This window comes from Dipteris shenzhenensis, chromosome 7 (genome assembly GCF_047967505.1).
Source record: "Dipteris shenzhenensis isolate YYH24624 ecotype China chromosome 7, Dip_SZ_1.0, whole genome shotgun sequence".
In the NCBI taxonomy this organism is placed as follows: Eukaryota; Viridiplantae; Streptophyta; class Polypodiopsida; order Gleicheniales; family Dipteridaceae; genus Dipteris; species Dipteris shenzhenensis.
Genome location: NC_141602.1, coordinates 59,607,124 through 59,618,929, shown reverse-complemented (window position 1 = coordinate 59,618,929; position 11,806 = coordinate 59,607,124). Strand labels below are relative to the sequence as shown.

The 11,806-nt window shown below is 41.3% G+C and overlaps 1 protein-coding gene across 4 annotated transcripts; it reads left to right on the top strand.

Annotated features, from left to right (window-relative positions):
* Positions 1–2,747: 2,747 nt before the first annotated feature.
* On the top strand, positions 2,748–9,337 carry LOC147900592 (type I inositol polyphosphate 5-phosphatase 1-like). Of its 4 annotated transcripts, XM_087376837.1 has the most exons (15): positions 2,748–3,497; positions 3,586–3,619; positions 3,718–3,844; positions 3,971–4,039; positions 4,226–4,313; positions 4,408–4,512; positions 4,692–5,349; positions 6,407–6,597; positions 6,752–6,860; positions 6,972–7,120; positions 7,219–7,453; positions 7,566–7,751; positions 7,938–7,997; positions 8,385–8,582; positions 8,711–9,337. In XM_087376837.1, the coding sequence occupies exons 3-12, from the start codon at positions 3,733–3,735 to the stop codon at positions 7,572–7,574; spliced, it is 1,725 nt and encodes a 574-aa protein (XP_087232963.1). In that variant the 5' UTR covers positions 2,748–3,497; positions 3,586–3,619; positions 3,718–3,732; the 3' UTR covers positions 7,575–7,751; positions 7,938–7,997; positions 8,385–8,582; positions 8,711–9,337. The 4 variants fall into 4 exon arrangements, with proteins under 4 accessions (XP_087232963.1, XP_087232962.1, XP_087232961.1 ...); XM_087376836.1 differs by lacking the exon at positions 3,586–3,619; XM_087376835.1 differs by having other exon boundaries at positions 3,586–3,844.
* The last annotated feature ends 2,469 nt before the right edge of the window (positions 9,338–11,806 follow it).

The following is an 11,806-nucleotide window of genomic DNA, read 5'->3' as shown; positions in this document are numbered from 1 at the left end:
AATCAAGGTCTCTGGTGCAACTACTAGTAATATGTGATATTATTTCACATGATTCTTAATATTATAGATTGATACATATATACATCAAGGGTGCATGTCAGATTGGCTAGTCACCGCCCATGCACTTATAAGACATTCAATGTGCTCTCTTTTTAGGTCCACACTCAATATTTGAGCTTGTTGATAAATTTTTCTTTTTGATATGGTTAAAAAAGAGAAAAAATCATTTCCACTATAAATTTTCAAGTGAAACTAATTTCTGAATTGTTTATTGCTAGCAAATATAAATTTAAGAGCATGTCATGCATGTGTATGTCACCATGTACACCCTAAATAACAACTTTCCAACATGGAATCATAATAAAGAGCTTGTAAATACCTTATTAAATCGTTCATATCACCATCAGGTCTTAAATGTGAAGTCGTCCTCCACTTTGATTTTGAAAGATATTTTCCATTTGCTTAGTCAGATCATGCTAGATTGAAAATTCTAATCTATGCACTAAGTTTGTTGTTGATGCTCATGGATTCATAGTTGGATGATCCATTTTGTGATACCCACTTTCCAATTGGGTAAAATATTCTCCTTTTGCACCTTTCCAAATTATGTCATGTTAGCAAATCTTGATAAAAAAATCGCAATGATTTGGCAATAAAATAAACACAAACATGTAAGATAACTTTAGATCAAATTCATGATATTTAGTTCGTATATGAGATTGCACAATTGACGGTTAGCATATTACTACTAAAGATACAAAAGGAAGCTATGTCCTTCCCTTGTTCTTGTTTTTTGTTCTCCATAACTTGTTGTCTCTTCCTTGCTTATAGAATTGTGATATAGATACTTTGAATGAGAGCTACATAATGAGCTATGAGTGCGCACAAGATGATAAGAAAACAAGAACACTTCTTGAGGTATGCACACATTCACAAATTTGCCAAGATATGGAATTGGGTAGAGGAACATGATCACCTTTAAGAAAACATAAGACATATTTGCTAAGCATCATGTGGGGACACCCTTTGGTCTCAAATCCCATGAGATCTTGTAGGGTACCCCCTCCTTGAATATGTAATGTACTTTGTATATGCCCAAGATAGTGATGTGAGTGGCTGAGAAACATTGGTTGATGAAAGTGGGTAGGAGGATGTTTGTACCATCAATTTATGTGGTGCATTCAATCTACAATATTGAAAATAGGTGCCACTTTTAGGACAACCAGATGGATAGGCCAATCGTGTCATGCCATATTTCATCATTGATAATCTTTAGATACATCCAATGCGATAGCCTCTTGTACTATGATACCATACATATTGATGCAAAGGGAAGCTATGATACATCTTGGTAGAGCAAAAGCTATTATTTAGGAACACTTAGAAGGTGAGGAGCACTTGATGAGTGCTCTACAAAGGGTTACAAGAGAAACCTATGCTAGTAGGTGCTAAAAGCGCTTAAATAGCACTCTACAAGGTTACAAGAGAAACCTTTCTTTTAGGAGATTTTAAAGGCGTTTAGTTTTCTTGCACCATGGCTACTGAATTTTGTCTTATTTTCTTTCTTCCCTTCTACTATTTGTCTGACAACACATCTTCCTACATGGACATGTTTACTACTAGTGCCACCTTTTGAAGCTATAGACTTATGTATCTTTGGAATGAAAAATAATGGCTAGAGATCTTTGTTTTGTAAGGCGTAATTTAGATTTTGTGTGGGTTGGATTTTTGTGTTTGTGTTTATCAAATGTTGCTAACAATTCAGACTAATTCAACCTTATATCAATCTAGTTCCTCCTTGTCCTTATCCCCAGTAAGGCTGGCCTCCTTTATCTCATTCCTAGTAAGATTCCATGGAAAGCTAAGTGTAAATGAAAGCCTCATTTGTGAATGAAGCTCAACAATAATTCTTGAAAAGGAAATTCAAAAGGGAGCATTTGAGTTCATAGTGGGATATAATAAGAAAATGTGACTAAGGGTCTTTATTACCCCTTCCACACAACTGGTAAGGGCTATTTTTATATGTAAGAAACCCCTAAAGAAAGGAAATACAAATGAGGAGTCTTAATGATGTTATTTATGGGCCATAAAAGCTATCTGTTGAGGGCTTGGAGCTTTTCCTGCTATGAGGGAAATGTGACATTTCAAATTACAATTAAGTAGCTAAAACTTCTTTTGGCACCACACATGTTCCTATCCCACAATCCAATTTTCTTTCGCAATCTTTGACCTGGAATCAACCCACGCGGCTTAGAAGAGTAAGGTCTACGTGGGGGGGCATACAATTAGTAAGTGGATAGTCGATGTCTGTACTTGTGGGCGAGGCTTGCCTCTCTTTGTACTACCAATGGGGAGGCTTCTAGGCTGATGGGAATCATTCAACAAAAACGTCGAAAGCTGATTTGAAGAGGGATGATAGGGGAAACCAAATCAAAGGGTGACGTGGCGAGAAAAAGGGGGGGGGGGGGGGGCGTTTTAATGTGGCAATATGTAGAAATTTTCAAATAAAAATAAAGGAGGCGCAAATGCGGAAACGGGGGCAGGGGCGTGGGGTGACGTGGAGGGCAACGCCCCTGAACCCGTCGTCTTCGCGGGGGGGGCTCCAAAATGCGAGATTTTGCGAGCTCCCAAAAGCTCCGATTTTGCGACCGCCCACTTTTTCTTCTGCTGCTGCTGCTTCTGAATTCAATATAATTATCTCACCCTCCGCCATAGCCACACCTCTCTGCCTCGCATTCATCTCCCCTCCTTTCCTTCCCATCTCCAAGATTACGCTTTCATAGCTCTTCTCCACCATTCCTCCACCTCCTGCCTTGGCTTTCGCTCATCGCCCACGATTGCGCAACTCCTTCCCGCCTCGCACACTCTTAGGTCACATCCGTGTACATTTCCTCCCCTCATCGCCTCCTCAGATCAGTCTTATCGATCCGTCTTATCGTTTCCTCGTTCCTGTACCTCCAGCTGTGCACAACTCAATCTGCCCCGTTCCTGCGAATTTGGCACGGCCCAATCACAATAAATGCTTGATCTCCGAAGTTGCCTCTAAATCGGGAACCGTCTCGTTGGGTTCGCTTTCGCATCCACGCTATTTCCGACAACCGTCGGCTTTGCTATTTCCGACAATCCTCTCAAGCTGGGCGGGTCTGTAGAGACAAGAATCACGAGATACAAGCTCATGCATACTTCCCACTTCTCGACTTCTAATAGCTTTGCTTGCATCGAAGGATGCAGGATTTCTAGACGAAAGATCCACCATTACAAGAGTCTGAATCTGAAAGACGGTAGTGGATCAACGTGCACACTCTCCCTTGTGTATCGCAAACAAAAATCTGCAATTTACCCAATGATCTAGTGGCTCAAAGAGTTCTCATCGCTCATCGCGACTTTCTACACCATGAGGTGGTCGTGTGCTTCTCGTTCGTGATTTCAGCAAATCTCTTGGCTAGGTCCTGGTGTGGATGACGAATCTTCCAATGAACAAGCAGAAACGTGGAGAGGTACGCTTTCAACTTTTTCGTCGTATGACTTTTCGCATCAGGTAGATGTAGTCTGAGGAGTCTTGATAGTACCCTGCCTCTGCTGTAGGAAACCTGGATGTAGCTCCTTAGCATCGTGTCAGGTGATAGCGTACATCTCTGTTTCAAAATGGAAGACTTACAATATAGTCGAGAGAGCAGCTGGCTTGAATTCAGTTGCTCCGCATGTAACTGCCTGCAGTTATTATGGCCCCGCATGCTGATGAAGAAATGGCTAAACATCAAGTCCGATGGAGACGAATTCAGTGCGGATGAGCACGAAGACACTGAAAATGACGATACGGAAAGCGAAAGCGAGTGCGATTATGGTAAGGTTTGCGATTATGGAAGATCATGAAATTGTGCTCCATCCCTCACTTCAATCAAATTGAGCTGTTTGCAAAGTTTGTCGGCAGCCAGCTACCTCTACTACATTAATGGAGGTGCGCTTGCAGATACCCAATCAGGTGATTCACGCGGTCACACAACTAGCAACGTCTCTTCATTGCTGTCTGGAAAGGATGGTAAGCCTTCCCATGCATGTGTTGATGGATCTTTGTTTGACACTAGTTTGTGTCGAGAACTTGGAAGTTTCTTCTCATTGCCGTGCTATGTACAGGCCTAGAACGCTTGGCCACGTTAATTCGGTGTGTTCTATTGCATGCTAAGTCGGGGTAAACCTTCGGGTCCTTGTGCTTTTCCTTTTCCAGATGGGGCACTGAGAAGGCGCCCCACTACAATAAGGAGAGGCCAGTCAGAAACGTTCGATAGACAGTATATCGACACTGAGGAATTGCGGTACAATTGTAAAAACATTTTATACAGAGCAGCCACAGTTACATCTCTCACATCTTGTCCAAGTCCAAGCTTTTGACGTTGCCTTTCTCTGCAGGATAGCTGTTGGCACGTGGAATGTCGCAGGGAGAGCCCCTACCGCACACTTGGAACTGCAAGGCTGGTTAGAGATGAATGATCCCGCCGATATCTATGTTGTGGGGTAGGCATCGACTCCTGTAGCCCTCGATTGCTTGCGGTATTACGACTGCTAAACCCATCACCCCCCTTACAGATTCAGTATGGGCTGAAATTGTTTGGAATAGCGTAGTAATATAAGATCAATCACCGAGTGATCTATCGGATTTGATGGATGCTTACTCTGGACTTGTGACTTCACAGTTTCCAAGAAATTGTTCCTTTAAATGCGGGGAATGTTTTTGGTGCTGAAGATAATGGACGTGCAATCAAGTGGCAAGCTTTGATACGTGAGACGTTAAACAGAGCAAACCGAAGCAAGTGTAAGTGTCACAGCGCCCCTCCTTCACCCTCGAGACAGGAGGCATCTGATGCCTCTGATATCCTTCTGAGAGATGCAGAGATTGATACAGAGCGCATAGTAATTGATGAGGAGACTAGTTATATTCCTCTGGAGTTGTCCCCATCTGGTTCAAGATCAGAGTCCGATGAGCCAACTGCTCCTGATGCCATGCAAAACATACTTGAAGTGTACAGAAGTACAGAGCGGATTGGTCTGAACCCCACGGTGCGAAGGACAGAATCAGAACCTCCAGACTGGCTTTCTGCTTGTGATCTCCAAAATAATGGTGGAACAGCAGAGGATGATTCTCTTGTTAGGCCCTTGTTGTCACCATTTTCCAGGGATATTTCCTCTTTAAATGATCCTGTGAAGAGACGTATACGTTATGTTCGTGTTGCCAGTAAACAGATGGTTGGAATACACATCTCTGTTTGGGTTCGCAGAAAGTTACGGCGTTACATTCACAACTTGACTGTCTCTTGTGTGGGCCTAGGTTTGATGGGCTGCTTGGGAAACAAGGTCGGTGTCTCTCTCTCTCTCTCTCTCTCTCTCTCTCTCTCTCTCTCTACATATGTACGTACTTGCGTGTATGTATGTACATGTATGTATGCATGCATTTAATTTATCTCGTAATGTATGCATCTGCCCTCACTCATCTTACACCCATCTGATATCCTTCTGTCAGGCACATGCTGCATGTTTATCCCTATTCTGGTTAATAGCTATGAACCTTCCTAAGAAATCATGGATGACATAAATGCTGATTCTCTCTCTCTCTCTCTCTCTCTCTCTCTCTGTGACATAACTCGGATTTGCTTCATGCACTCCCTGGGAGCTGCTTTGTGCCCTCCCCGAATGGACATTTTAGCTGGGCTTTCTGCTGTCGCATAGACCTGTTGGTCTTAATAGACTCTCTCTCTCTCTCTCTCTCTCTCTCTCTCTCGTGCGCGCGCATCTCTACACAAAGGAAATCGTAGGACACCAAAACAAAGTCCTCGACAAGGCCAGCAGTTACCTAAATACGTGCTTGCAGCATAGCATAGCAAGCGTTATATAGATTTTTCTCAGAATTTTTTATGTAACAAACTACTCTCATTTTGATAGTTGTCACGAATCCCGTAGATCCTGAAGGGTGTCCAGAGGACTTAATCTCTCTCTCTCTCTCTCTCTCTCTCTCTCTCTCTCTCTCCATCCATTGCTCCAAATAAATAAATAAATTATACACATGTTCAGCCAGCCTCCTGGCTTTTCCCAGGGGCCTACTTGTAAGCTTTTTACTTTTGTACTTCATGGTTGGTTTTCACCTCTTCTGAAGTTTCCCACAGAGAAATATAAGATTTCACTATAATAAACAAAGTGTGTGTATGAAGCTTTTATGATTGGCTCAGTGTTCATTAGATAGATTCCTCTATCTACTTGTCATATATTGAAATTTTCTGATGTTTTGTAATGCAAGTTCTCTCTTTGGGAACTGCTGCTTGTAATATAAAGAAATATGGATTTCACAAAAAAAAGTGTGTATGAAGCTTTGCCTGCACTTTTGCATTTACTGAAAGCTTGTTCGTTGGGGATGCAGGGATCTGTCTCCGTGAGTATGGTGCTCCATCAAACTAGTTTTTGTTTCATCTGTACACACCTGACCTCTGGAGATAAAGAAGGCGATGAACTTCGTAGAAATGCTGATGTCATGGAAATACTGAAGCGAACACACTTTCCTACCACCAAGACAGCTGATACGGAAGTTCCAAAGACAATCTGGGGACACGAGTAAGTTTTTGTGTACCAATTTCAGTTTGCAATTGACCGACTGCTCTGAAAGAGTTGTTACTGCATGTGTGTTTGGTATCTTTCTTTAGTAGCTGTGGGCTTCTGCACAACATGCGATGTTGTTTATGTTCGTCCATGATGTTGTGTCTAGCAGCCGTATTATCTGGCTTGGAGATTTGAATTATCGCCTTAATCTATCAGACAATGATATCCGGTTTCTTGTAGCCAGAGAGGACTGGACAGCTCTTCTTGGTAAAGACCAGGTGAATTTAATGAGACTGATTTCAAAATGCAGCTGAATCTTCACCAAATAGCATGTCTTGGATATAACTTGCACGTGAGATATAACTTGCTTGTGTACTCTTGAGCTGTAGCTGTGGAAAGAATTTTCAAAAGGGCACATATTCGAAGGATGGCATGAAGGCGCTATATCATTTGCTCCAACTTACAAATACGAAATAAATTCTGAACGTTACTCTGGAGAGAACACTAAATCTGGAGAAAAACGGCGATCTCCAGCTTGGTATGTTTGAAAATGGTCGTTTTTAAAATTTAAATGTTCCACGCATTGATAGGGGGAGTTTGGCTAGTTGCTCAAATGCTTGCTTATTAAAACTGTAGGTGTGACCGCATTATATGGCATGGAAAGGGATTGAGGCAGTTGTCATACAGGCGCGAGGAGTCAACTCTTTCAGACCATCGACCAGTAAATGCTGTCTTTTTGGCTGAAGTAGAGGTTTTCAGTGAACGCAAATTCAAGAAAACTTTGACTTTCAAGAACTCAAAGGTCGACATTGAAGAGCTTCTGTATTGTACTCACACTAACCCTGTTTTCCGAAAAGTGCATTTTGAAGAGGTAAATAATCTCTAAGCGAGTCACCTGTTCTCGCTATGGCAGTTTGAGGTTGTTATATCCACAATTCCTTGCTTGTTGGTTCTCATTGATTCGTTTGTCTTTGTTATTGCAGGGTCCATAAACAAAGCACAACGTGATATTTTGTGATTAGTTGGACAAGGCATATAGCCAAATGTATTGAAGCGTCACATGGATTTGTGAAAAATGTTCTCTAATAGGAGCCATGCTTTCAGAAGTCCTCTTTTTATTCATGAAGTGTTGCTGGTACCAGGCAGAATTTCTCGATATGGAGCTACCAGTATGTTTTTTGTCCAACGTGTATGCGCAACAAAAATTTATTAAGTATTTACTGGGGGGAAAACAAATATTTATCAAGCACATTTGATATGATTAGGCTTTTCGGCGAGAGATCAGATATGAATGTGCAAACTAAAAAGATTGAAATGTTTTCCTTCTGACTGAATGTGTTTATTTTTTCCTGTAGGTGACATAAGATCTTAAAAACGCAGAGCAAAGCCACCAATGTGAAGAGATGCATGCAAAGGTATGGGAAGTTCATAGTAACACTCCATTTTAAGTGGGTTAATTTGAGATCAGACTGTAGGGAATGATGACAAGTCTCTCTATGAAGTTGAGTTGCATATATATTCTCTTATCGGAACCAGTTAACTAACTGTGAGTGATTTACATAAATGAATTTCTACTGTAAGAACACCGTGCCAATACCCCTCTAGTATCAAGAGGCTTTGACTGGAGCTGTGTTTTGGTCCTACTTTCATTTTTAATGACATTGTTTTATCATCGCATATTCTCTATCGTGTATATCCATGTGTTTTCTTTCGTGTTTGGTTGCAGCTGTGCACTCTTTTGTCTTAAATATGGTATGTCCATTCCCCCCTCATACGCACTGTATAAAACTTTCTTGCTACAGTTTTCAGGGCATGGGGAGGGGTGCCCAGGAGATTGTTAGTTGTGAGTGGTGTACACCATGAGTAGACAAGCCAATGCAGCAGAGCACAATTGTTACCATTCTTGCGACTATGAGGAAGGCACGGTACACGTAGACAAGCTGCTCTAGAAGATAATTTTCACGTCTCAATATTCCCGTTCCTCACCATTCTGTCAAAAGGCAAGTTTAAGATTATATGATGAATTTTGTTGTGGTAGCTTTTCAACTAGCAATAACTATCAGCATGGTTGAGCTTAAACGTATCGTGAAAAGTGAAATTTCTCATACTTGCAGTTTCCCCTTTTCAGAGCAGGAGGGGTGCCTGGTACTACATGAGTAGACAGACAATCCATGAGAACACAATTATTGCTGTTCTTACTCCTGGTGACGAGTGGGCTACGCAATTAGACAATAACACAATTATTGATGTTCTTACTCCAGGTGGATGTTTGCATCTTCTGTGGAAAATGTTCTATTTTTTGAATCAAGGCAGGAATTGTCCTGAGGGGAGGACATTGCAACTGGAAAATTTTGGAATTTGTTAGGCCATGTTGTTAGCCAGGCTCTTGTTCCTATTTCAGGCTTGTTACTAAAATGGAGGATTTTTAGCGGGTAACAACTGGGGTATGAAGCCTAAATTCTGTCTGGTCTGTGAACTAAAGCCATGCTGACTTCAGTAGCAAACATGACACTGCCATTTCAGAGGGTGCCATTGAACTATTTTCATTTTCCAGGTTTGCTTTTTGCAGAATAATTTTTTACTCGGCTGCATGATGCCATTTCTTGGTTCTGCTATATGTTTTGTGGCATGGATGTAGAGTGGCGGGTCAGCTGCAGCAATTATTTGCCAAAAAGCGTTGGTAGTTTGATAACTGTCTAATTGAAACCAGGTCCAGGATTTCACTCTTGCAGAGATGAATATGGTTACTTCATCTCCACCTACTTGCAAAGATCATGGGTGCCGTGTCCTCAAGAAATATAGTGTGGTATGTTTTCTTTGGGAATTTTTTTGTGTAAAGTTGCCCTTCTTTCCTTTGGTCTTCCACTTACGATTGGATGAAGATATATATTTCCTTCGGGAACACATGGTATGTGAATAGGGCTTGCATTGTTTCTGTGTCATCAAATTGCTATAGCTGGTGGTCCCTTCATATGCAAGGCATGGGAGCTTTGAAGGATACATGAATGTACACATAAAAAGAGGTGTCGAGAAATAATGGGTGCATTGTCTTGTGTCATTTGCGTCGTTAATTGCTATAGTAGGTGAAATAATGGGTGCATTGTCTCTTGTGTCATTTGTGTCATTAATTGCTATAGTAGGTGGTCCATTAATAGGTAAGGAAGCTTTGAAGGATAGACAAATGAAGAAATAACAACTGGTCTACTCTTGGGCACATGCAATTATGTAACCAATAATAAGGGGTCTACCTCTCAGGCATGTGCAATAATTAGTTACTCTACATATATAACCCTCTTTTCACATCAGCAACAAAGAACATCATGGTTGTGCCACCAACTAACCATGTGCGGTCTCAAGAGAGAATTGATAATCCCAATGCAAATAAAATTGGAGGTTTCCCATGGGAGGATAGCAAAAGCAAATTCCAAGTTTTACATCTGGGAGTGCATAGCCGCTTTTGATCATAGACCAAGGATACATAGTTTCAATTTATTGGCTAATTATAAATTTTATGTCTAATGAATGGCTAATGCATTCCCGATTTCAATGTGGATACGAGCCTCAATATGTATGGTGCTTGGTTAGTGAATGTTGGGGGGAAGAAGGCAATGCTAGTAGTGTCACCATTGTAGTGTCTAATGCAAGAGTAATAGAAAAGGACATACAAAAGTATTGAAGTGTGGATGGCTCCAAAAGATACCCCTAACTTTGCCTCAGCAAAGGTTGGAGGTGCAGATTCCGTCCATAATCACGGTAGTATATGTACGATTCACTTCTATTGTGATGACATTTATACATTTAACAACAAAAAGCAAAAAATAGTGACGTGTACATGGGATACCCACTCCACCATCTCCTTGGCCTTAAGAAGAAGAAGAAGAAGAAGAATATATTATCGTCCTCTGAAGACCAAAAGAGAGATTCCTCTTTGTTCTACTCACTAGTCGACAATCATTATCCTTAGCAAGTTAGTAGAGTATTTAATGATTCATTAAAGACTTGATTAAAAAAGTATAGAAGATATAGTGTCATGGCTAGGATGTGTGTGTGTTTGTGTCTTGTTGAAGAACTGTTTTCTTTATGGATGCATCATTAGTATTGGTGAAGATAGTATTGCCTTTGAAGTTTGCATATAGGCAACAAATGTTTTTGAGCTTCACACATTAAAGCTTGGAGAAGATGCATCGTTATCTTTGAAACAAAAGATTTTGAGGCACCAAATGCAGCAGCACGTCATAGGTAAATTGAAGCTTGTTTTGAACTTGGACTATTGTAGAGATGGAGTGCTCTTTCTATATGATCCCATCATCCAAAGTCATATTTAGAACTATAAAACAAACCAAAATTAGAACACTCTTCCCCAAAAACCATATCTTGGGTATAGATCTCCTTTGTGCAACAATAGGCTTTTGAGACCACCTAAACCATTCAAATAAATACCAGGCTTCTTGCCACCATTTCCAAGCTCTTCACACACCAAGCATTCATGCCATCAATACCCTTGTGAGGGGATTCCAAAACAAGGTAGAGGGAAAAGAAAAGATCATGTAGATCACAAGTAGGCAATCTCGAATATCTTGCCTCAAAGAAGGGTGTGTAGGCGGCTCAATGGATGTCAAATCATCTTCACTAAGTCAGCCCTTGTCCTTTGGGCTGGCACGCCGACCTAGCCACCTCCATTGGTGACCTACTAGCTCTCCTCAAAGGAGGGAAAACTTCGGAAGTACTCTGGGGATGTGCCTTCATCTTGGCATTTTCCTTCCCCTTTGAAATAAGGATATTATATCGCTTCTTTCGACGATTCAGTAGGCACTTCCTTTTCTTTGCTGGCGTATGGGTGTGTGGTGATCCTCTCCTTCTAGTGGAGTTTCTGTCTTGCTCTTTCTAAGAATGCATGGTTCTATTTCTCCTAGTTCCTTAATTCTTTTCTCAGCAAATGGTGCAACTTTCTTGTTTTCTCCGATGATTGGATTTTTTGTGGCGACTAGCCAAAGGGGCTCTATGGCAACACCCTCGACTCCCCCAATTGTCAAAGTTCTCCTATCACTAACTGATAAACAAAAGATATAACAAGCAGTGAACCTTCTACATAACAAGGCAGTTGTTGGTAGGATAGTCAGCCTTACTCCTTCGAGGAGACAGATCAGGGACTGGATACAGGAGGTCACCATCTATGGACGAGGTGTGTTTCTCCTCTAGCTTGGCTCCCCAAAGATTGCTCTAG